At 32.1% G+C, this 27,659-nt stretch overlaps 1 protein-coding gene across 1 annotated transcript; it reads right to left on the bottom strand.

Annotated features, from left to right (window-relative positions):
* Positions 1–4,817: 4,817 nt before the first annotated feature.
* Positions 4,818–27,659, bottom strand: LOC123553224 (uncharacterized). Its single transcript, XM_045342970.2, has 2 exons — positions 27,536–27,659; positions 4,818–6,807 (listed from the first exon to the last, which is right to left on the bottom strand). The coding sequence occupies exon 2, from the start codon at positions 6,332–6,334 to the stop codon at positions 5,117–5,119; it is 1,218 nt and encodes a 405-aa protein (XP_045198905.2). The 5' UTR covers positions 6,335–6,807; positions 27,536–27,659; the 3' UTR covers positions 4,818–5,116.

Below are 27,659 nucleotides of genomic sequence, written 5' to 3' on the forward strand. Positions count from 1 at the left end.
CTTCCTGGTTAATTTGACTTTTAGTTCTGGCCTTTTTGAGCTCAAGAGAAACAAAATGTTAATTTGTGAGAAATTAGCGAGTAATTGACATATTGCATTACGTGATTATAGAATTACATAATGAAGTATGCGTTTTTTTTTATCCAAATCTATTTTCTTTTATTGCAAAAACGTTGTAAAATAAAATTACTTCTTCTTTACTATAATTAACAATTGAAAGTAAATTAATACACATAAAATCATGGGTTAATTGCAAAGTAAAATTGCATTCATATGCCCTAAATGAAATTCAATTAAATTAAATCAGTATTATTTGGAGAAAGAAAATTACTATACCAACATCAGTTTTCCCGTTGAAAACCGAGTATAATGGGCAGATAACAGCAATTTTACTAAAGATTAGATGTCTGCGGTTAATGGGTCATAAAATGATAATAGTGTTAATAAAAAACTATAGAATTAATTCAGGATATACTAACATTATTTTAGGTGTTAAAAGGCAGAAATACAATGTAGCCTTTATTCAATGACCTGATGCCAAGAAAGCCATAAGTCTACCTACCAATTTGCTCAATAGAAATAGATGAACACAAATTCAAACTAATTTCTTGAAGTAATAAGTATGAGACAATGTTTAATAACGCTGAAGATAAAGTTTCTTGTTATGAAGTTATGGAAGTTTTATATTAACATATTTTTAGTGCTTATGCTGAAATGTCAAGCAACTCGAGAATATAATGGAATGATCTAAACCGTTTCATGTGAGGAGACCACCTGTATTTAATTTTTCTTTAATTATAAAGAATGACATCGTTGTTCACCATTGTCATTAAGGTAGTGCCCATAATGATAATAGACAATTTCCATTAATACAATTACGTATTCGCCGTATGAGATATCGGTATGTCTTGACATATACGGAATTCCATATGCTAGTCACCACCGGGCATTGTTGAAACAGGATAAGGGGAATACGTACTAGCACGAACATTTCAAGCCAATAACATTTTATCCCCATAGCGCGGAATAAAGGTGATTTTGAAAGAGAAAGACTTACACGTTAGTTTTTTATTTTAGTTATAAAAGAAGAATTTATGTTGTTTAATTAGTTTATTTACACAAAGAAATTATTTTAGACATTGAGATAGCGTCAATAAAAGCTATTTTGTATTCTTTGAAAACTAACTGTGATCAAAATATATTAATAAACTGTCGATATATTTTCAAACAACAGCTGATATTCACAGATGATACGAAATACGGATCCAGATGGGCAAATTAATAAGCATACCTTTACGAAAAAATAGACATATTCTACCAAAAAAAAGTTGAAATTATTTGACAAAGTACAGGTGCATACTTTCTTAGCTTTCTGTTGTTTTTGGAAATAACATGCCATGTTTAAAACACACATCATATTTCTTCATTCTGACATATTTGTGTGGAGTTCTTTAATAAACTCATGATTTCTGTTCTTTATATTCATTTTTTCCATGTAATCTAATAAATGGCAAACTAATTACTTTAATGTAGATGACTTTAGCCAGGGAAAAGGCTATATTTCTCCGATACAATTTCAATAAACGTTTTATAGGAGCACCATAAACTGGATTAAGCTCCCCAGTGGTGGTTTTGCCACTGACCGTTCCAAGGCGGTGCCCCACTCTGTTCCTTTATTTGTTTTGTCTTTTTGTGCTTTGTGTTTGCTTTGTGTGTGTGTGTGTGTGTGTGTGTGTGTGTGTGTTGGTCGTGTGCGCGTCCACGTGCTGGGTTTACATTTGGGGAAGCTGCGTTTTTAGAACTTGGATTTCCCTGTTGGATATTTATCTGTGGTTTTACTTTTTCCCACAGGTTAAAGGTCTTCCCATGGGATCTTGTCGCATATTTTGTTTTAGTATTTGTGTGAAAGGGACATTTAGCTTTTCTTCAGACAGACACACACACACACAATAGCACTGCATTTAACAATACTTGAAATTATCTGTAATATTTGTTCTGTTCATAACCTATGTATTTGTTCCAGTTGTTACTACTATCCAAGAGATCGCCAGTTAAATAGAACTAACTGCATCGTTTTGAATTTCCATCTGTCTTATCTTATGATATTATATGTGTACAAAGTTTTGATTAGGGAGATGATTTAATATTTTAAATTTCACTTTTTAGATGATGAGATATACCCTTAGTGACATATGGAATTCATGTTCAACAATTTATAAAACTTGCTAGAGCGTGTTCCAATGGGCATAATCAATATATGAACATGTTCAACATTATATCTTATAACACAAAACAAATAAACAATTTTAGAAGGGCTAACGTAATCAAAAACTGCGAAAGCGCTATACCAAATTATACAATTTTAAATCAGACTTGTATTAAAATTCAGTAGTAATTAAAACAAGGTAAATCGCAGCCTGTCTTATGCAGGTGTTATTTACGAACTTCACATGACTCTGAAGTATGGCCATTATCCCATTGTAATTGGCAAATGATAAAAAGTTATAATGTTTTATTAATCTTTAACCTGCTAAATGTCTAAAACGGACTGGTCTATCATTCACTTTGGGCAGTCCCATTTGTTTTTCGAAGGGGAGTTCACTGGTATCTACTGGCTGAATTGCGAACAGTGCAGACCAAGATCATCCAGCATAGATGTGCAGGCTGATCTTGATTTGCACTGGGTGCAAAGGCAGAATTACTTCCTGCTAGCAGGCTAAAGGTTCAGAGAGGTTATGAACCAAATACTTGAGACAAACCACATATTCGGTCATTTATATCTTTAAAATGTATCTTTTATTTGACTGTGTCATACAAAATAGGTGAAAGAATCCATGTTAGACCGTTCTTACAGCTCCTTTAGAACTGTCGCTGTTTCTAAACTTTCCTTCTGGCTTGGATCCTCGAACCATTTATGGTGTCCTTTGATGCCCTGTCAACCATAAATATATTGCATAAATGCACTTTAATTTTTGTTAGGTTTTCTTTTGGAATATACAAAATGATTTCTACTTACACTTGAAAATACAATCTGTCCAATGAGAACAAATGTCTATTACAGCATTAAACCAGTCTGGAACTCCTAGTCCAAGTCAGCAAGTTGTGGTCTAGTTCTAATATAAATTCTAAATCACTTTAGGGTCTCTATAGTGCGCTTCTTCAGACGTCTCTTCGTCTTCATTATTTCCCATATACCATACGTTGTGTACAACATCTTTTATATCCAATCATGGGTAGCGACAGAATAGACTTTTCTAGTTTGTAAGAAATAGGATCTAGGATTGACAATAGATAATGAAATATGTGGCACAATTATCTGAAAACAGGCCATGCGAAGTGTTGTGCACAATGGGTCTAAAAGAGGTATTTGTCCGTTATATCCTCGTGCGTTTGCTTTGTTTTGTGTGTGCGTTTGCGTGCGTGCATGCGCGCGCAACGCGTGTGTGTGTTAGGCTGTTGTACGTGTTTATTTGTTGCACTGTAACACAATTTTATGACATATTATTGTTTGTAACAAGCTTAAAAAGTACTAAGTTTCCAAAAGTCTAAGCATTATGCTTTTTAATATCCATCTATTTTCGTGGGTACGGCCTAGAATTTTTTGATCCAAGAAACATTTATCTATAAGATAATATAATGAAGAAAATTATTTTAATCTTTGTGCATTCCTGTCATCGAATTAAAGTTCTCATTGTTCAATTATACGGTGAATATCTCTCGTATACACAAATATGTTCTGTGTTTATCGTATCCTGCCTCTTAGTAACCATTGTTTTACCAGGCGGAATCAATCATGAATATTTGTCTTCCCTGACGATTCTAAAGTGTTATCCCACTATGTTCCTTAGTTTGTTTATTCTTTATAGTCTATATATTTTACTTCGTTTAGTTTTATTGTTTTGTGTATACAAAAGAGTACCCGCAAACATTGAAACAAACAGTTCATCAATGAAAGAATTTGTACAAGACAGGTGTTCCTCATGTGTATATATATCATCTCTGCACTGTAACTAAATGTATCAATTGTATTTATCCTGTGCTACTGGAACAATGACTAACGCCTATGAAAGTCGTATTTTGGCTAGTTTAATTCGGATATATAGAACTTGGTGTGTCGATTCCGCAAGATGCTTATGATTCCAAATTCTGCTGACTACGTCGTACAAATATAACTGGAAAATTACTGATATTGTCTCGGAATAGCCGATAACAAAGGATTTCGATACTCATTTTTTACAAGAATAAGTCGCTATGTCTCCAACGGTTTTCATAAATAGGTGTTAAATTTTAGAAAAGTCAGACAATTTTTCAGAAATAGTGGTTCATAAATTACACATACCTGTGTAACGTGTAGTTGGCAATATTCACGCCTCAGGTAACACAGACGAAATGGCTGTTTTAGATCAGATTGAATAAATAATGATAAACTTTTATTCAAATATGTGCCTTCAAGTTGCAAAACTAAATGGACATTGCGTTTGTGTGTGTGTGTATTTTTAGTCTGCTTAACGGGGCTAAGTTCCTAGAACGTGACATTCTTGTAGGCTCTTTTGTTTCTGGATTTTTCTTCACTTATATATGATACGCATCTTTTCATATGCACGCTACTTAAAGTAATTAGCCCATATGAATAGCTCAGTGGTTTAAAAAAATGTCGGTTCTCGTTTGCCCCTTCACGATCTGGAAGACTGAAAATGCATACAGTCATTTGTGACAATAAATACCCGTCGATAAGGCACTACGTTCTGTAAGCATTAAAAGGATCGTGTAAAACAGGTTTTGCAAGGAAATATCAGAATCATTTGTATTTAATTTATTCAGCCAGATTTATTAAGATATTAAAGTGTCTAATAAATTTGTATTTCTTATATATAAGATCAATACTTAAATCAATATTAAATCATGACATTATGTTAGTGTACTCAGTAACTTTGCAAAAGTATTGCCCAGACACATCATCATTAATACAATTTCATGATATAAATTAAACATTATTACATTTAATGTTTCGTAATGCCTCACTGTAATCTGATTTTTCCAACATATGGAAGCTTGTCAAGTGTAAATTTTGTAAATCAAAATCCTATAAATGATATTTTGTAATAATATTTGAGCATCATAGTTGTGTCTCTAAGCTTTTCTTCCCCCGATCCAATCTGCGTTTCCTCTTGCAGCGCGACAGAAATACTGTTATTAGATTTTTCCTCATGTCGGGTAGAAGTGCGTAATAAACAAGTGCCTTGTATGCAAAGTTTATTTTGAACAGCTCTTCAAACAATTTTAGGAAAAGTTCGTCTTCAAAGGTCACTAAATAATCTCCATTTAGAAACGTTATACGTGATTTGATGACGCTGTGTGGTATGAACAATATCGCATACACTAAAGCAATTATCAAAGCAACAAGCGTGAGACGTTTGCTATGCGTTATTTGCCGTATTCTGTTTCTCTGCATTCTCTCAAAATGTGCCACACTTGAGCATGAAGGACATTCGGTATAACGAGTCATTTTCTTCGAGTTTAGTTTCACTTCCACTGTAACCATTCGAGTTTTCACTGTGAGGGTACCATCATTACATTTCATATTAGAGGCACACAGGTACGTTATCAAAGGCAAAGCTAAAATTAAGCACAGCAACACTGGTAAAATGAATGCCAATACTGTGTCAATTTTTCTCATTATCATTATATGTCTTGTGTGTTCAAGTATGATCATACAGATTTTCGTTCCCTGGTATGAGTCGTATACTCCGCTAGTCCATGTCAGATATAGATGGCCGACAACAGAGAAAACGGACACGACTGTAATGTAACACTTTGTTCTGAAAGCGCTCAAATACTTTTCAGCGAAGTCCGGTCTATAGCAGACGAAGAGTCTTTCTAGTAGCAACATCACAATAAACCAACTTGAAAGAAAAGTTGTCAAGAGATTCAGGTAATACACAAGCTGACAGAAACCTTCAGTATTGTATATATCGACAACGCGAATCGATATCCAAGGAATTGCCATCGCAATAAGATACAATGTGTCGACGATACCTATAGAGAAGAAATAACAGCATGCGGAGACTTTCTTCAGTTCTGAGCTCCGAATTGTAATCGAAAGTATCAAATTGGATAGAACTCCCACTGTAAGAAGCGTAGGAACGCCAAACTCATCAAGAACATAAATAAAATCCAATAAAACTGTGATAGAATCTGTATACTGGGGCCGGTGAAGTGTATAGTTGGTCAATGCAAATGACATGTTTCTTCGTAACGATCCATTATCTAGAATAGAATTGTCCTGGGACAATATTTCTTCTGAAAAATCTTTGCTCGTAGATAGCAGTTCCATATTTCCATCATTTCATATCGTAATTATATTTTATGCAACGAAAAGAAAATTCTGTTCCTCAATTTTGTTTTGTTAAACCTGCTCCCGATTCTCACGTAAGTTTATCTTCAACAGTTATCATTAAAATTTTATGTTGCTTAAAGAGCGGTTCATTTAAATATATACATGCATTATTAATACGTGGTATCGGTGAATTGTATCTTTGTATAGAATCCGCTTCAATGAAATAACTTCCTTTCGTTCATCCGTTGCTGCTACTGTTTGCTCAATATTATCTAGAAAAAAGCAATGCAATGATTTTTAAGCATGATATTATCACAGAAATAGTAAAATTAGGTTTCTGCTTTGATGAATCCATAAGAATAACATGACAAGACGTTTCCTTTCAGGCCTGTTCCGTTGCTTGGAGAAATACACCGAATTATATAGAAGCCGCTCCTGGTCTGTAAATAGTTTCGTCTAAATATTAATTCCTGAAAATAGACATCAAGACAAACTATTGCATGCAAAATAACACATTGCTCGATGTTTTGAGTACTAGTTATAGCTTAAGTAATGCTAAAAGTCTTAGAAATTGATGATTACAACAGGATACAGCGCATATAAGTATGGTATTAAAGTGACGTTTACTTTATCTAAAGTGTACTCGCTTGTAAGTAGGGCGTGATGTAAAACTGAATAAACAGGTAACGAGTGACATTCAGCACTTTAATTGTTAAATTTATGCGTAGTAAATACCAATATCACACATTTCCCTCGAAGCAAAACTAACCTTATCAATATCACACATTTCCCTCGAAGCAAAACTAAGCTTAAGTTTGCTTTGAAAGTACTGTTGAATATACATGTACTTTACAAAATACTTGTGCATAAAAGTCGCCCCTGAATGATTTCTTTGGATTATCACAGACATTGCACTTTAAATTTCTTTAAAATATCACTTAGTATTGGTTTGATATTCCATCGGTCTATCCGAAATGCAATTCAAGAGATAATTGCACTGCTCGATTAGCTTAAATTCTCTTGTCTAGAAAACTACTTAATCGCTATTTATCTCATATAGGGATTTTCCAAGTTCTTAACCATGTGCCAGTGTTGTACACGGCCATAAAACTAGCATAAAGAGTTTTCAACAACCATCTTTTAAAACTAATCTCGGAATACCAATATAAACTCCAGAAATATCAACGTATAGCAAGTTAGTAGCCGAACATCGAGTTAGTAGCACGTATAGCGAGTTAATATGACATAGCGAGTTAGTAGCACATACAGCGAGTTATTATTACGTATAGGGAGTTAGTATTTAAGTAAAGTAAATATTAGGTATAGCGATTGAGTACCATGTATAGCGATTTGGTTTCACGTTAAGGCACCGCGTAACGCTTTACAAATTTCATCCGCTGAAATATTAAAGATTCGTTATTTTCTTTTATATTTACGAACTATTATCACAGTTTTGGAAAGGTCTGTTTCATTTTTTCTTAATAGATAAACAGAATGATTTTCTCTATTTTTTCTCTTTTAAAACAGAATTTGTCATAGAGACGAAATAGGTCACTAACGGGAATACGGAGTTACACTCATTTGTAATTTTGGCATGGGATTAACGGCTACGAGTAACCCCTAATATCCAAAATATTTGCAATTTTTGTACCACTCCCAGTTCCACGGAACCGTTTCACACATGTTTGAAGAAATTGCTTTTTTCCATTATTTGATATTTTATATAGTTCAGTGGGTACACCCGATTGTTCATGCTTACTATATATAATATGATATGTAGGAACCAAATTCTATTTATTCCGTAAGGAAATACCTAGTATCTGGGATAATTCTACTGTTTGAATCTCTGAACGGGCATTTGTCATCAACAAAAGTATGTTCCAACAAACCAGGTCATTCGAGGTTTACATACAAAATTAAATATCTGTAAACCTATGGTGTCACGGTTCCTCCAAATATGGAATGCTAACTGTATGAAATGCAGTCTACAGAGGAGTTTAAGCCGTATTTAACAAATAATTGGTGAATCATTCTTATTTCCTTTAAATGATCTAGGTGCGTTTTTATTCACAAGGTAGTTTTGTTTAATTAAAGACCTTTCCAATGCACGTTACTTCTATCATTGACAATCTTTTTTGAGTTCAACGATGCATGAAAACCAAAACAATCAAACGATAATGTAAACATGCTGTCGTTTGAATTATCGTGCGGGAGTAGTAATTTCTATATATCAAATCAAGAGTGAATATGATTTCATAAGACTTCACACGCGGGTTAAAGGATAGTCACCATATCGTTTATGTATATTTGTCGTTTTATGTCAGCAAAACTGTGCCATAACCCTATCCCTATTAGTATTGATATTGATTAATCAGTAAGTGTGGCAAATGATAATTGATTGTGCCGTCTTTAAAGCAAACATTAAACTAAGCTTTCGCTGAGCCATGTTTATACAGTTTGTCGTGAAAGACCCACCATAACCTAATGACTTAATTTTCCTCCCACATGAACTTCGTGGAAATCATTCTGATAATACTGCTATAATACAGCTATGCGATAAAGGTGGACAATTAAGGCCCTCTCTGAATTAATGTGTTTTCACAATTTCCTTTTCGCTGGACTTAACGTCGCACCGACACATGATAGGTCATATGGCGACTTTCCAGCTTTAATGGTGGAGGAAGACCCCAGGTGCACATTTGTGCATTAATTCATCACAAGCGGGCACCTGGGTAGAACTACCGACCTTCCGTAAGCCAGCTGGATGGCTTCCTCGCATGAAGAATTCAACGCCCCGAGTCGGCCACGGAGGCCCCCTCACAACTTCATTTACAAACTTATTCAGTCAGCCTCTTTACAGTATGGTTTTATATAAATGGATAGATAGCTATCTGACACTGTAGAAACAAAGTGTTTTCTAAGCTCAACTTAATACATCAAGTACTAAGCACAAAACGCACTCTGCAACATAAATGTAATAGAATCTTTGCCATTAAACACATTGTATTGGACTAACATATGTCACTGTCAAGTTGTAACCAGATTATTGTATTTCTCATTTTTTTATGCAAATCGTGCATTTTTACCATTACGGAAATACAAAAATATACAGTTATTCTGTGGCGCATCTTTAAGACTGTAACAACGTCATGATGTGTCATGAAGCTTCCAGAATAATGTTAAATGTTATGAAAATTAGAAATTAGCAATTATAGACTGACACTTAAGGAAAGGTGCTTTCCTGTCTTTTACAATATCCTTCCTGCAAAATTTGAAAACAAAAAATTAACAACATTGAAAAGTTTTCTCTTCAGCTGACAGACAGAAACATATTCCGTATGGTAGACGTATGTTATATATTATATTATCTCCATGTATATATTTTATCATTAAACCAGTAAATTAGTATATAGTAAAGAATTAAGAAAGATAAAGCAGATTCAAATCTTAATTTACTTTACAAAATGATTTCCACTGTTTATCGTAAAACAAAATAATTCTTTATACAATAAATAATAAAATGTTCAAAGAAATTTCTCCGTTAAAAGCTTGATTCATCGAAATAATTACAACCTTACCTGAGCATTGCATTTCCACTATAGTCTCATATAATGTTTTTCGTTTATGAGATTTCAATTAACACCAATAAGAAACCATAAACGTTATATATAAAATGGTTCGAGACTACTTCTGAGTATGGCTTTACTGTTGTGGTTTACAGAAACGTTTCAATAAAATCGCTGCACCTTGATTCACATTTCATCCATTCCAAATCCAAAGAGTTATAGATTTAAACCTAATAATACCAGTTATTTATCTAAACTCTTAACTAGAGGCTAGTCAGCTGAAAAGGTAATCATTTTTATAATACTTTCCTTTTTAGGATTAAATGAAATGGAATACTGTTTTTCCTAATTGTCGCAGAAAAAGCATTTCAATTTTTATCCAATTACCCCCTGCTTTCTGATCTTGTTTTTCCATCCCGTTCTCTGCAGTTGAAGTCAAGAAATAATGGGATTGATCAATTAACTTCTTTCTTTGCCTATTATTGTACTACATCAATCTCAATATTGGCTCAACTGCCGAGAGACGTGCTTTTGAACATCCTAAAAAGATAGCATCTCCATATGGAATTTTTCGATTAAGCTGGTTAAACATTTTCTTCGGCTGATTTATACAATTATGATTCTGTCATTTTAGATCTCTCTCGGAAGCAGAGAGACACTTTAAGTACATTTGCACTAAAAGCAGCCATTTATGTTGTTTTAATCTCCTTATTCTAGTCTTCTAAATATTTTGCAGCGGCAGCGAAAGTGTCAAAAACACATTTCACATGAAAAGATCATTTTTATAATTTATTTAGTTTCTTTTTCTGCTATTTTTTTCTCGTCACTACTAACTGAATTACTTTAAAGAATGATATCTTTTGTTCAGTTGCTTTATCGGTCATTGGCTGTCAATTTAGCAAAACACAAAACCTCAAGTAATATTTTTAATTTTAGAATGATCCAACGAACTCGTTCCGTCTTTATTTTTTTTCTGAAATAATTCTGAAATAACTTCTCAGGGTGGTAGTCTGTATAACATGTGTAGATCTGGTCGAAGCAGATCTCTAACAGGTCCACACAATATCCCTGCTCAGACATTGCGTGCTTGTGATTTAAGATTATTGAAAGAACTGGATGATATTCAAGTCCGAGTGGTGAATTAAAGTCGATATGGTAGTTTTTCTAAGTATGTCAGTAAATCAGGTAATGTGAACTTTGACATGACATTATATCTAGAAAACAATACCAAGATAATTTAAAATTACATACATTGATATATACCATTCGATACAAGGTCACCAAAGTTTTGAAAATAAGGCTTAATAACTTATAACGTATTTTTAATGCACATTCTTGAAAAAAAAAAACACATTCTTGTATATGTTATGCAATGTTTATTAATGTGATGACTAAACAGAGCTCGAACTTTACCCTGTTAGCAACAGAAACTTCATTTGCATGGAAAAGTAAATGTGTTCTTAAACGCTTCGCGTTGAATGTAATATTCTAGTTTTTACAAAGGCCATTTTAATCTTCATATTTGTATTATATTTTATATCAAAATTCAAAATGTTTAATCACATGTGCTTTTTAGTAGATACACCTGTGAGATTCTCGCCAAATGCCCATGGACGTTTTATAATTTGAATGAAAGTAGACGTGGCTACCGAAATATTTTGTGTGTTTTACAAAGTATAACCATTTGCATTTGCCTGCCAAAGAAATAAACTGACATGCATTTTGCATACAAATAATCCCTAAATAAATCTGTAAAATAATGCTGAAGAATTCTTGAATGGCTCGCATATAAAGCATATGGCAAGAAAAATCGAAAATAGTCGGTCGTGTAATAATACAGGGTTTCTGCACATTCAAAATAACTCAAATGCTTACTAACAATTTACAGCTAAATTCTTTTCAAAATAAGTTTTGAATACTTAAACAAAGTCGGTATATCTACGTAGCTGACAGCTCATGCAATAAAATGATACTCGGAGGGGTAACTATATGACCTATAATTGTATCGCTAAACTAAACAATACAATCGGAATCGAACACAAACCGAGAAGGCTACATGGAATAAGTAGAACAAATATGCAATCAACAGCAATAATACCACGACTCTAGTGTAGGTACAGTTTCTTAAGGTAGTTCTGCATGTTTATCAACTGGAAGTCGTGGCGTAACGTCATTTATCAGAAAAAGAGTCTGGACACAACATACTCAAAGAAAAACCATGATGCATATTAATGTCATACTATATGCGTATTTATAAAACGACAAGACAACGTTGTGCAGACTATTCTTAGAAAACAGAAGACAGAAAATGATAACAAAAATGTTCACACATTCAACAATTTCAAAACTGCCTTCAAATCCGTTTAGAATATGTGGCTCTCTTAAATCATGTGCACTATCTCAGGGTCACGTATCTTAATTTGTAATGGTGACTCTACATTAAAGAAACCTTCCTATTCTCGAAAACATCACTAGTCAAAATTGTGATTTTCTCATGAATTCCAAATATGAAATTCTGCATGAGGTCTTAAATTTAAATCAGTCTAGCAAAGAATAGAGCATAGTCATATCATTTTATCTGCCGAATTTTCTAAAATTAGTCTGCAGTTTGACAAATTAAAATTTAATTAAATTCTACATTGTAGAAACATTTCAATTCAAATGTCATTATCACTTGATGTAATATTGATGATTATACAATTGTTTTCTCTTCCCCTCACATCCCAACCTTTTATCTGCCCCTTACCAATTTTTGAATTTTGCATATAACTAAACTGTATATATTGTCGAACTTTTGAAGGAACCCATCTGCTATATTTTTCCGCTACAGTTTATTTTTGTTGGGTGCCTACTTTGCGATGCATTTCTCTCTGGGTGTGTTTTGTGTGCTCTTCACTTATGACAGGAGTTTTTTCTACTGTGCTAAATATATTGTCAAGTAAATGTTGAGTAATGACAAAATTGTATGCATCCAGCGGATAATAACATTTTACATTTTCTTAAAACAAATACCACAGTATATTTAAAAGCACAAATTGTACATAGAAATATTATAGCTAATATTTAAATTGTCCATCAACCTGATAATAATACGCCCTCGCAGTGGGGAAAGCGCAGATCTATGGATCGCGGGGTCGTATGTTCGATCCCCGGGCGGGGCGTACGTTCTCCGTGACGATTTGATAAAAGACATTGTGTCTTAAATCGTTCATCCTCCACCTCTGATTCATGTAGGGAAGTTGGCAGTTACTTGCGGAGAACACAGGTTAGTACTGGTACAGAATCCAGGAACACTTGTTAGGTTAACTGCCCGCCGTTACATAACTGAAATTCTGTTGAAAAATACGGCGTCAAAACAAAACCAAACAGTAAATTGAAAACCTGATAAGTAAAGCTTACATTTACAAAAAAAATATCAGCGTATATAAAAAAAAAAAATTATAGTATTACATCAAAATCATTTATGTTGATATTTGTATTGTTATATCAATTAGGCTACATCTTCTTCTTATAAGTATTAGGTGGGGGCCAATAAGGTCTACCTTGCATCCCCCTAGACTTTTTTTCATAGGTACCAAATTGTTCGGAAGGACCAACTCTTTCAAAATAAAAAAATTTCCCATGAAAAAAATCTTTTGAACTATATATGATTTCACTGTTTCCATGGCAACCGTTTATTTTTGGAAAGGACAACCAATATAGATGATTATCAGTCATATCTTGGTCAGTGTTGGTGATAAAACAATAACAAGAGGGTCATGATGACCCTGGATCGCTCACCAGAGTAATATGAGCTACATGTTGATGATTTTTAGAATTGTTTTGGAAAATTTTCTGATGTACAATCAAGGAACCCCTGGGGCGGGGCCAATTTTACCCCGAGGGTCATGATTTGAACAAAGTTTGTAGAAGTCTACTAGGCAATGTTACATATCGAATATCTGAGATCTAGGCCTTCTGGTTTATTTTAAGCAAAATTATGAAGATTTCCCTATGTACAATCAAGTAACCCCCGAGGCTGGGTCAATTTGACCCTGGGGGGGGGGGGGGGGGGGTCAAGATTTGAACAAATTTTGTAGAGGTCCACTAGGCAAAGCTACATGTCAAATATCTAAGCTCTAGCCTTCTGGTTTATTTTTAGAAAATTTTGAAGCTTTTTCTATGTACAATCAAGTAAACCTATAGGGCGGGGCCAATTTGACCCCGGGGTCATGATTTGAAGAAATTTTGTAGAAGTCTACTAGGCAATGCTACACGTCAAATATCTTAGATCTAGGACTTCTGGTTTATATTTAGAAAAGTTTTGAAGATTTTCCTACCTAAAATCAAGTGACCCATGGGGCGGGATCAATTTTGACCCTAGGGGTCATAATTTGAACAAATGTTGTAGAGGTCTACTAGGCAATGCTACATGTGAAATATCTAAGCTCAAAGCCTTTTGGTTCATTTTAAGAAAATTTTTGAAGATTTTCATATGTAAAATCAAGTGACCCCTAGGGCGGGGTCAATTTTGACCCCGGGGTCATCATTTGAATAATTTTAGTAGAAGTCCACTAGGCAATGCTACATGTCATATATCTAAGCTCTAGGGCTTCTGGTTTTTGAGAAGAAGATTTTTTAAGATTTTCCTATGTAAAATCAAGTGACCCCTGGGGCGGGGTCAGTTTTGACCCGGGGTCATGATTTGAACAAATTTTGTAGAGTCTACTAGGCAATGCTACATGTGAAATATCCAAGCTCTAGGCCTTCTGGTTTATTTTAAGAATTTTTTTGAAGATTTTGATATGTAAAATCAAGTGACCCATGGGGCGGGGTCAATTTTGACCCCGGGGTCATGATTTGAACAACTTTAGTAGAGGTCCACTAGGCAATGCTACATGTCAAATATCTAAGGTCTAGGGCTTCTGGTTTTTGAGAAGAAGATTTTTTAAGTTTTTTTCTATGTAAAAATCAAGTTACCCCTGGGGCGGGGTCAATTTTGACCTTGGGGTCAAGATTTGAACAAACTTGGTAGAAGTTTACTAGGCAATGCTTCACACCAAATATCTAAGCTATAGGGCTTCTGGTTTTTGAGAAGAAGATTTTTAAAGTTTTTCCTTTCGGTTGCCATGGCAACCAGAGTTCTGCATGGAATTCAGTTCTTTGAACAACTTTGTAGAGTTTCACCCAAGAAACATTCCTGTGAAGTTTGAATGAAATTTGCCTAGCGGTTTATGAGGAGATGTCGTTTGAAGTAAAAGTTTACGGACAACGGACGACGGACGCCGGACGGTGACTGATCCTAATAGCTCACCCCGAGCCTTTGGCTCTGGTGAGCTAAAATGGTATCAAAATGGAGCTAAGACATTAGCCTTAAAATAACAGTATTTTTATGTCAATTTACTAATTTGCATATTCATGAATATTAATGAGAATGTTAAAAAATGACAAAATTTTATAAGAAAATAATATTTTCTAAGTTTTAAATCAATTTAAATGTACCAAACAGTTTTGATCTGTTCTGAAAGTCTCTCGGTGTTTTCTTGAATAGTACTTTGTAACACTGATGGTAATTATTTTACTCTAAAATAGGCACGTTTAGCCAATTTGCATAAAATTAACCACTACCACAACCAACATCTCAGGAAACAAAACCACTAAAATTTAATAAAATGATATAATTAATTGTTATCAATGAAATAACAATTATGTGAGCTGTATTGTTTGGAAATGTAGTTTAAACACCTTTTTGAAGGAGGAATTAGTATGTAACATACTTTACACATGCTACGTTACCATTTAAATAACCTTGCTTTATTACATCAATTATTTAGAAAATAAAGATCAGACAGTTTTGATCTGGTCTTAATGTTTCTCGGTGTTTTCTAGAATAGTATTTTGTTACTCTGAAGGTAAATAATTTGCATAAATTAATCTATGCTAAAACAGACATATCTGGAAACAAGATATAACTAAAACTGAACAACATGATGAAATTAACTGTAATCAATAAACTTGTGTTATTTGAGCTATATCATAGTAGTGTTTCTCTTAATGTTCCGGTATATCCAGGAATATTCCATCACATATTACAATTTTAATTAGTCCTTGTCGTTACGATTTAAATTATATAAAAAAATATTTTGTACATTCTGTCATTCTTGTGAATGTTTCAAAATGACAACAATAGTTTTCTTTATTTCATATCTACAAAGTTTTATATATTTCCTATATCTTGATTTGGTATCACTACAACAGTTTTGTCAACCTGGTAAAAGTTTTAAATCTAAAGTGTTTACTTAAATACCTGCATATTTTCTTTTTTTGTTAGTTTTGGTTTAGCACCGCTTTGCAACAGAAATTCTGAAAAAAATCACACTGTCTGACAAATAAAAAAGCATATTGTATTATTATAGTACAAAATAAGTAATATTGATTATGTTTCTGGAATATTTTCTAAATAATTGATGCAATACAACAAGGTTGTTGAAATGGTAACGTTACATGTGTAATGTATATTACATTTTTATTTTTCCTTCAATAAAATGTTAACGCGATGTCTGCGAACATTATAGACCACATAAAAATTGTTATTTCATTGATAACAACTAATTATATCATTTATTCAGTTTTAGGCGGTCCCAGAATTTTATTCGTTGTTTGTGACACTGGTTCATTTTATGCAAATTAGCTGAGCACATCCAGTTTTGAGTAAAAAAAATACCATAAGAGAAACAAAATAATATATCAAAACACACCGAGAGACTTTAAGACCAGACCAAAGCTGTTTGGTACATTTAAATTGATTTGAAAGTTAGAAAATGTTATTTTTTAACAAAATTTTCTCATTTTGTAATATTCTCATTAATATTCATGAATATGCAAATTAGTTAATTAAAATAAAAATGCTGCTATTTAAAGACCGATGTCTTAGCTCTATTTTGACACTATTTTTATTGCTTTATCACCTAAACTGACCAAGATATGACTGTTTATCATCTATATGGTTGTCCTTTTCAAAAATGAACGGTTGCCATGGAAACAGTGAAATCATATATAGTTCAAAAGAGTTTTTTCATGGGAACATTTTTTATTTTAAAAAGTTTGTCCTGCCGAACAATTTGGTACCTATGAAAAAAAGTCTAGGGGATGGGGGAATGCATGGTAGACCTCATTGGCCCCCGTACTATATTTATCACTTCAAGTTTGACAGTTCCTGTGATACGCAGGCTCCATAACCTCAGATCCCCTTCCAAAATTCCAGTTTGTTTAGTTCTGCCCATTGTTTTCTCGTTTGGGGCAAACCCTTTACTTTATCTGTGGACCAAACGCAGCTCTTCATGGAATTACACGCCTCAATACGTGTATCATTGAAGGTTCCATGTTCACCGCCGTTTGAATATATCTGCGGATGTCTCTATATTGCTTTTTGTACTTTTAGCATGTGTAAATATTGAGTTCTGCTCAACCCGGGGCTAGAGGGCGTGGACGGTAGCATGCATTTCCAGTACCGTCCATGAATAGGCTCAATCAAACCGAGCCTGCAACATTTTCGTTTTAGTCGTGTTGAGCGACCTGTGAAGTTTCCACTTTTCTCTTTTTTATATTCACAAATTTTAAATATTGATTATTTTTATCAAAATTTTGGAACAGATGATATATCTACAAAGAAGTAAGCAAGACTACATTCAGTTACAGCATGCGTACATCGACGTCATTAGAAGTTTCTGGATTCAGACCTAATGATCTCGTTTGAAGTGGACTGACATATAGACAGGCGGAAAGAATAAAGTATACAGCTTTGCTCGTGTACAGCTTTTAATTAAACCAGTACTTAAGGCAACTGACGTCACATCTCTTGAATTCCTTTATAACTGGGACAAGTGAAACAAGTAGTTTGCAATATCCTGTTTATTGCCGTCTGTATAACGAACAGGTTTTCCATTAGCAACTTTAAGAGAAATTGAGCCCGTTTGTCCGGTATATAAATATAAATGAGATATTTTATTCGCTATTGATTTCCGGATTTGTAAATGAACCGTTATTGAGCAGGCTTTATCTGGGTCTAATTTACCTGGAGGAGAGAACGGAATTACAGAGACTTTTCTCGCACAATCCAAAGAGCGCTTTGTAAAACGTGTCGAATCATTTTATGTGTTCTTATATGCCCTTTTTTATCAGCCCCTTTTTATCAGCACATGCAGGATACTACATCAAGTCTTTTTGCACTATTTGATTAAACTACAAAAAATATTAATCAAAAAGTACTTTTATCACTTAATCAGATTACGCTTGTTCATCTAGAAACTTAATGATCGATAAAGCTTCAAAATTTTATAAACATTTAAAGAAAAAATATAAAGTGCTGATGCTTGAATGTCCAGGTCTTTTTTTATTGTAGTCAAGAAGTGAATATTTTTTAAACTTGCGCATGTCACTTCCCAATACAACATATGCAGATATCCATAAATAGTTACTGTGGTTATGGTAAAGCTTAAATTATTATATTTTATCTGGGTACGATAAAAGCAAAAGTATCTCACTTACTATGAAAATGTAACAGCTTATAGAATCATAACGTGGACACGAAACGTTGACAAAAGAATATTTCTTCGCAATAATAAAATTTGTGAACTTAAAGGTTTACGTTTCCTTCTAAAATGTCAGAATAATATGTCTTTTTTTTGTCATTGCAAAATGTGTTTTCATTTATAATAATGAAAGATATGTATAAAATGAGAACTCCTGGCCTTATAACCTATCCTATTCCTAGATAACGGTATAAAATACGGACTTGAATAAACACACTTGAACTTATATTGAGTAAGCTGCCAGTTAAAATTATCATAATTATTATACATATGAATGTACGATTTAAACCAGAATTATCACATTACAAGTGGCATATCTCAATAATTAGCATGACATGTTCACGTTCTGAAAGACTCAAACGTATTGTTTTACGGTTATCTTCTTATTTCATATCGCAATATATACAGGCAATGCGATACTGTTCTAAAAAAAACTCCTGGTGATTTAAGGGTTTAAAATAAAAAAAAAATTTTTTTTTTTTAAAAACTAAAAGGGACACTTTGCTCTGGTGCATGTAAAAAGAGACAAAAACAAAATCATAGACAAAGAAAAATAAAAAATTGCAATACTTTTATAGTTTCAAAAATAATAAATATTCAATTTTGAAAATTGGGTGGAAAACATTTTTTTGTTTTAAAAATGAAAAGGGTAGTTTTAGTTTCCTCACGAAGCTATTTAAGTCAGTCCAAAAACCCTTTGCATTGGATTCTATAATATTTCTCTCTACCCTTTTCCTTTCTTTCTTGTACGTCCAAACAAACACAAAAAAATTTAGGTCGGTTACCAAAAATTTTAGAAATATAACACATTACGACTTTTCGGTGTAGGCATTTCAGTTAGTGAGTCTTATGCAACCCATCCACTTTTCATTAAATGTGAAATTTAGTTTGATATTTCCTTTGATCTATCAAACGGAAGCATGTTGCAATGTACCGTCATGTGAAACCATCCAACAAATTATAATGCCTTGTTAATCCAGTCAGCGAAACAGCAGTACAATATGAAATTGAAGCTGTCTTATGCATTAAACCACTATTTTTAATAAAAAGTGGTGCTTGAAAACTGTTACACAACGTAGGCTTTTGTTAAGTCGTTCGGAAAAGTGATGTTAATGCAATTTTTTGAATAATTCAATACGCATAGGCACGTAAAATTTAGTTGATACACAAATCGTGTATGAAACAAATGTGAAGTATTGATTTTTTCGAAGCAAAACTGAAAACCAAAAAAGCCCCCATAGCAAATAGGGAAAAAAAAAAGTGGTTTGCAATAAACGCAAGAAACCCGTTTTATCCATCATGACAGTGGCCGTAATAGTTTTACAGATGGATTGCCCGGTAAAAATCAAGGTTGAAAAAAGGGACTTTTTTTTTGACTTGATCTACCCCCCAAAATTTTTTGTATCTTTTCTTTTTATTTTTAAAAATCTTATTTTGTCACTAAAGTTAAGCTTATCTTCGCGGATAATTGTCTTTTTCCTTTTTTTTCAGGGTGGATGGGCTGGTATACCCCTTCCCCAAACCCCCAAAACCGTTCCCTTAATTTTTTTTACGTCATTACAGTTTTTTTTGGGGGGGGGGGGGGGTGTTATAATGAATAAAAATTAAAATAAAAAAAAAATTGTAAAAAAACCAATTGCATCAAACAATATTGATGAAAAACTTTTTTTAGGAAAAACCGGGAAAATTAACGAAAAAAAAGAAAAAACCAAAGGCTTTTCAGCGAAGCTTGCCTAATCCCCTAAACATTTTCAATAGCAAAAGGCGCGACAATTTGAAAAACAAATGTAAATTTTTTTGGGACGGTTTCATTTGTGCTGCATCGATAAACTTTTTTGTACACCGTTTAAGCTAAAAAGTGTTAAAATATCTCACCGTGGTCATTGTCAGAATCTTTCTTTTTAACATGAAAATATCATGTTGAATCGAACGCCTTAAACGCGTTTGTATTGCATCAATTTTTCTACACCGCTTCGTTTTTCAAAAATCGTTTCTTCATGTTTATCTAGTGTCACGTTGTAATAAAATCATTTCTTTTAAACTAAAGTCAAAAATTTGTAAAAAATTTCTTCCCTGTGGGAAATATTTCTTTTAAAATTGCACTGTCTTTGAATATTTTATTAAAAGATGGGGTTTGCGTGGAAAAAACTGTTTTAAACTCTTCTGGGGTGATCGGTTCAAGGGGACCCCAAAATGTTCCTTATGTGTTTTTTTGCCCTTTCGGTGTTTTTTTTTTACTTTGTGTATTGGGAAACCTTTTTTTTTGCGCATGGTGTATACTTTGCTATGAGGCTAAGAAGGTGTTTTTTTGGAGAGTGAATTCTTTTTCGCAGGGACAAAAAAGTATGGTGGTTTGTAAAATTTTGTTTTGAAAACTGTTTTAAAAGATTTTTTTTATTTTTAAATGGTTAAAGGAAGGAGCTTTTTTTTATCAAATTTTATCTGTAGTTTCAATGATTTAAACTTTTTTTGTGTTTAGACTCGCGGCTTTTGTAACACTCCCTTATTTGCTTGTTTGGACCGCTGTATTTTACTAATTTCTGTGGAACTCCCGCCATAACTTAATTATTTGCATTATTGGGTAACATTTTTCATTTGTTTAAAACCAGATGCAATTGGAAACGTTATGAAAAAATTTTTTCTAATTTGTCGGAGCCCTCATTTTGTTCTTTTAGGGTTTTAAAAATGGTTTATTTTTAGCCCTATTATCACTTGTTCCTTTTAAAAGGTGTCTCTGATAAGTAGAAAAGCTTTCGGGGGTTTTTTGGGATAAAAGGGGAATTTCAAAATCTTTAAAACTGAAAAAAAAATATTGGCTTTAAAAAATCGAAACAAAACCCTTTGAGAAATATATTAAAAAATTTTTAAGATACGTATGGGTTTTAAGGTTATTTGATTACAAAAAAAGATCCATTCAAAACTTTTTTTCCCTAAAGTATGATCCTTTGAAAAAACATTAAAGAAGGCCTGACTTTAAGGTAGCTTATCTCCCTATTTTTTAAAAAAATTTTTAATTCTCTCCCACCGCGGGGAGTAATTTTATTTAATTATTGCTTCCAAATTTACCAGAATTCCCTAGAAATAAGGGATGTTTTTGTTCTTTGTTTTTAAATATCAAAATTTTTACGAGGTTTTTTTGGGAAATAACCAAAGGGTTGATTTATTGGGGCCCAATAATTTGGTAGAATGGTGTCTTAAAGAGCAATCTCTAGATCGTGATAATTTTTGACATTAATTAATTTTTGTTTTTATATTTTAACGTTAGAAATTCTTAAAAATCGGGGTAAAGGCAGTAACTTCGTCTTCTGTGGGTTTATTTTAAAAAAATATATTAATTAATTACTTTTTATATCTTTTTTGCTGTTCCCCTTTGGTTTACTAAATCGGATTGTTGTTAAGGTGAAGGCTTGTGTTTCCCCAAAAATGTTTTTAAATTCCGTTTTGGGTTTTTTATAGTATCCAATTATAATAACTTACTCCTCTCATTTTTTTTATTTTCCGAATGCTTATGTTTCTTTTAAAAAACATTTGTTGCGTAGAAAATAAAAAATTAAAAAAAACTTAATGTAAAGTTTTATCAAAAACTTTTTTTGTTTTGCATTTAAGGAACAGGTAAATTCTTTCTTTGTTTATAACCATATACCTCAATAATAGTTTCTGATATAGAGCAATCAAATTACAACCTGTGGCAAATTTCTTTTTTATTGTAAAGATCCTCACTGTAATAATGGCATTATGGCGTTCATAGTTTTACGAAGGAAATACATAACAGTTTAAACACTATTAAATAGTCGGAACATCATTTGTCCGTCTTAAAGGTTCTAAAAAAAAGGATAAATATCAAACAGGGAATGCAAGTTCGAAAACCTTTCCTCCCAATCAAAAACCACGCACGCAGATGTGCCACCCCAAATACAAGCAAACAACGGGTAAAAAACAAACAAGGAACCCAGGGGGACCCCACCATGGAACGGAAGGGGCAAAAAACCACCGGGGAGCTTAAAGGGGTTTATGGTGCGCACAAACCCCTTTACATTTTCCCACCCCATTTTAAAAAGTAGGGGGACGTTAAAAAAGAAATCCCCCCAGGTAAATCTTAACAAACGCAATGGAAAAAAAGACTGGTATATGTAAAAAAAAAAAATGCTTTTATATTTATATAAAACAAAACTTAGTTTAAAACTAATTTTTTTTTTTCCCTTTGCAGAGGACAGAGCATAAAGAAAACCCCCTTTAAAGGTAGTTCGCCGTTTAAAACGGAAAAAAAGTGAGGGCCCGAAACGTCTTTTTCCCCAAAAAACTTTTAAATAATTTGGATTCGGGGAAACATAAATTTATTGCAATGGCAATGTTGTATAAAAGTTTTTTAAAGTCAAAGTATGTATTAAACTAGGACACTTAAAATAATCAGAGTATGTCTTAAATTACGGAAATGCCCGGGTGAATTTAATCTTGGGCAAACCCAAAATTTATGCTGTTTTGTACTTTATAAAATATTTTTTTAGGATTCAAAATTTTCAAAAAATTTTTTTTTAAAAAAACCATACTAGGGGAAAATTAAAATTGAAAAAAAGCGGGGGCCTATATTTTTTTTTCATTTTTAAACATCATAAATGATCTTTAATACAAAACATTCATAAAAATCTATTTTTAAAAAAAAAACAAATGAGCGGCGTCCTTAAACAGTTTTAAAAAGGGATTATTTCTTTGGATTACTAATCTGGTTTTGAACGTTGTAAATATTGATAAAATTTTTACCGATGGATTTTTTTTTGACCTCGACGGATTTGGATATTAACACATAAGATTGGGGTTTACGGCTTTTGACATTTTTTAAATATTTGAATTGTTATTTTTTGAATAAAATTTTGTTACTGTTAATGTTGTTTGGGTTTTTTTTTTTGTTTTTCTTAAAATACTTACTGTAACAGCAAATTTTTACCCTTTACGTAAACGTTTTTGACACAATGCACGAAGAGTGCTTTGAGTTTCACCACCATAAAAACTGAAAATCGCCCAAAGCATAAAATTGTGTGATGTGATTTAACCCAACAGAACAAAACAAGTTCGAACTAGAAAAAAATTATAATGAAACAGAAAATACTAAAATTGATGAAAAAATATAAAGATAAAAATTACCTAAACCCCTAATACTGAAAAAAAAAATAAAACGAGATTTCAATCGCCGTTACAACAACCCGAAACGTTTATAACTATATAACCCCCCAATATTATAAAAGAAGCGTTTGTTTTTATTTTTGTTTCACATGGAAAGGGTTTTTTTAAAAGAATCTTTTAAGGTAGCTCAATATTATAATTGAATGTTTTTATAAACTTGATTTAAAAAAAATAAAGATCACGGGGAAAAAAAAAATTTCCCCCCCCCCCCCAAAATTTGTGCTTGTATTTTGTTGGGTAATTTAAAAAGTTTTAGAGGTTTCAGAAATTTAAAAACACCATTAACCCTAAATTTAAGACTATTTATAGAGAAAACAGATTTACAATGCAAATTTAAAAGGGTTTTTTACGGTCAATGTACGTAAAAACTATTGTCGATATTCATTCTCCCTTTTGGGGGATTTTACTAGAAATATCGTAATTTCAGTTACGTTATGAAAAAATTTTTTTCAAAATACATATTTTTTTATCAGAATTTTTCTACATTTTCATTGCGAAATAAAACAAAATGCAGTTTTTATCAGTAAACAAAAATTTTGTATACAAAACAACATTTTTTACAAAAAAAAATTTCAATCATTAAACATTTTTTATCATTTTTTAAAAAAACTTTAAATTTTCAGGGTTTTTAAATTGTCCTTGAAAAAAAAAAATTTTTCCCTGTAAACTAATTCAATTGAAGCCCAACTGTATTTGAATGATTTGATTCCATATTTTTGATGAAAATGCTTTTAAAGTGTCAGACTTGCCCTAGATTTCAAGATATTTTTGCTCTTAAAAAATGGGGCCAAACCATTGGTAGGTCACCACAGAAAGATTGCTATTAAATTTTGCTTTAAAAAAGGATTTTTAAATTGGAAAATTCGAAGAAGGATGAATATTAAATAAAAAGAAAATAAATAGACCATTTTAGCCCCGTTTACCATTCTTTGCTTATTTAGAAAATTTTTTCATGTCCCGTTTTTTAATATACTTGCTTTTTTTATGCGAGAAAAACTTTTGTGTGTTATCATTCCAGATCTAATAAAAAAAGATTAAAAATAAAAAATTATGTTTCATATATAAAAACAAAAGGTTTTTGGGGGCCGAATTTCAATTGGTCTTTAGTAAAAACCAAAAATAAAAAAAATACCATAAAAAAATTTTCAAAAACACAGAGTACGAAAAAAAAATGGATGGGGACCGGCATTTCCGTAGCTTGTATTGAGGAAAAGTAACAAAATGTTACAGCAATTTTTTTTTTTCATGTATCATCTACGCAAAATTGTTTTTTTTGCACTAACCCATTTCGTGTTTTCAGATCAGATATTTCAGATTTTTCTTCTTCCCTTTTGTTGTATTTTTAAAAATACACAAAAAAACAACTGTCTGCTCATTTTTTAAAAAAATTTTTTGGCACCGGCCTCAATGACAACCAAATTAAAAATTTTTCCAAAACATTCAAAATTTCGACTTTAAAAAGTCTGACATGATTTTTTCCCTTTTAAATTTTGGCCGCGCCTTTTAAAAAAAGGGTCCCGGGGCAAATTTGACTTTGTCTCATTGAGGGGTGCCAAAAAAAAAAAAAGGTTTATTTTAGACATATTCCATAGATATTAAAATTGTCCCCGGGAAAAATTTTGCATCTACTGACTAAATTGGTTTGGGTTGTTTTAAAAACCCGGGGTGGATCAAAGCAAAATTTTTAAAAAAAAAAATTAATCTTTTTTTTGAAAAATTTTTAAAATGTTTCGTATATTTTATTAAATATATTATAAATTATGATAGACGGATTGAAATTCAGAATCCTTGGCGGATGTAGTCTTAAACACATTAGAAACACCGATGTATGGTTTTTAATTATATTTTTACCCCCGTGGACGGCGTGATTTTAGGGATATACTTTTTTTTTAAAATTTCCTTTATAATGATAAATGATTAAAAAAATTTTTTTTAAAATTTTGTTCAGGGGGGGGTAGCATGATTCCCTGCAGGGGGCCTAAAATATAATAACATTTGATGAAAATTATTGTTTAATTTAAAGCAAAAAAATTTTTTGTATAAACTATTAAGTTTTATGTGCGAAGCAACACAGCATCCTTTAACAAAACAAATTAAAAAAATTTTTTTTTGCCGTAAAATATTAAAAGAATTTTAATGAGTGATACGATTCAATGTGATTTTTAAGAAAAATTATTATGTCCAAGAAAATTTTTTGGAAAAATGTTTTTAAACTTTCGCTTTTTTTATAATGCAAATTAAACTCATCATAATGGGTTGGTTTTAAAAAAAAAAATGGCACAAACCCCTTAAAATTTTCTAAAGTGATATTAGTATGCATAAGAGTCATTTTTAGGGTTTTGTTAAAAAAAGGTATCAATTTAGGTTTGGGGTAAAGTAAGATTTGCAGAAAAAAATTCACTATAGATGTGATGTTAAATAATGCCCTATTATTATATGGGGAATAATTTTTTAAAAATTTTTTACGCATGGAAGATCTTTTAAAAAAAACGAAATATGATGGAAAAACTACTTGTAATGTGTGTATGTATGATCATATATCATATAACCAAAAAAACATATTTTTCATTGACTAGTTTTTTGTAAACGAAGTGGTCGCTAACGCCAAAAAATTTGATTCAAAAAGATAACCTTCCTGAACTGTGATAAAAAAAAGATAAAAAGCCACACAAAAAACATGTAATCAAGAATAAAATATTCTATTTACTTATATTACAACTTCAAGTATTTATAAAATCATACGTAAATATGTAGAAAACTATATTCCAGTACAAACAAAAAATATCTATAAAAACAAGGGCAAAATTCCAAATCGAAGTCGATTGTAAAATTCGGGCAATTGATTTTATTTTCAGCTAAATCCCCTTGAGGAAAAAATGGCCAAAAAAAAAGAAATTCCTTACTGCGTTTGGTAAATAAACTTTTTTTAAGAAAATATGAAAGGAAAAAAAGTATTTTAGTATTGTTCTAGAGAAAACTATTTTGAATTTTATTGTAAAAGAAGGGAAATCAAAATTTGCCCTGTTCTTGGTCCGGCAAAGTAGATTTTTTTTTTATTATTTAATAAGTTGTCCTGTATATTTTGTAAAAGGCTTGTTACATAAGCATTTTAAATTTAAGACCTTATCATAAATATTTTTGCTGTTGCTTTGAAAGGATTTGTATGTATTAAAATTTGTTAAACAGATAATTTCTTATTGCGCCTACATATGAGCCGTGCATTGAAAAACCAACATAGGGCTTTGCGACCGAGGACCAGCCCCCCTGCGCATCCCCGGGAGTCTGGTGGATCCATGTGTTTGCTAAAGGGGTTTTTATAAATTCATAGAAATGAAAGTGCAGATGGATGCGAGGCTGGTCTGGATTTCCTGTGGTCACAAAGAAAAAATTTTTGGTTTTTCTGGAAGTTCAATATTTTAAAAGAATAAATTTTTCATACGCTTATGCAGGTAATTCAAATTTGGTTTTTTCAGGTTTCATGTCATTAGAAGTATTTTTAAAATACTTTAAATTTGGCATTTATTTTAAAAGTTATTAGATTTTCAAAAAAATCGTTCATATTTGTTAAATGTATACCCTTTGATAAATTATAATCATTGTACACTTCGTTGGTAAAACTCTTGTCTTGGTAATTAGATGCCCGACCATTTCAACTTAATTAATAAGTTTACTCTCTTTGTTGAAATTCAAAGCACTATATTAAATATATTAAGTGATGTGATAGTTATGTAGTAATTGAATACAATATCATAAGAATAAGTTATCGCTTTGCGATAAATTGATTCCAATATAGAATTTAACACAAAGCAAATTTATTTAAAATAAAACATTTTATAAACCAATCATTATGTCTATATATTTGCATATGGTACAATTTTACTAACCTCTGTCCATTACCTCCAATTTTATTCTCCTTCTTAATAAACAAAACAATATTTATATCAATTCATTTTTTACCAATACGCCTTTAAGTGCGCCCGATATGTTATGGCTCTATTGTCTTTATGG

Source organism: Mercenaria mercenaria, chromosome 4 (genome assembly GCF_021730395.1).
Source record: "Mercenaria mercenaria strain notata chromosome 4, MADL_Memer_1, whole genome shotgun sequence".
Lineage (NCBI taxonomy): Eukaryota > Metazoa > Mollusca > Bivalvia > Venerida > Veneridae > Mercenaria > Mercenaria mercenaria.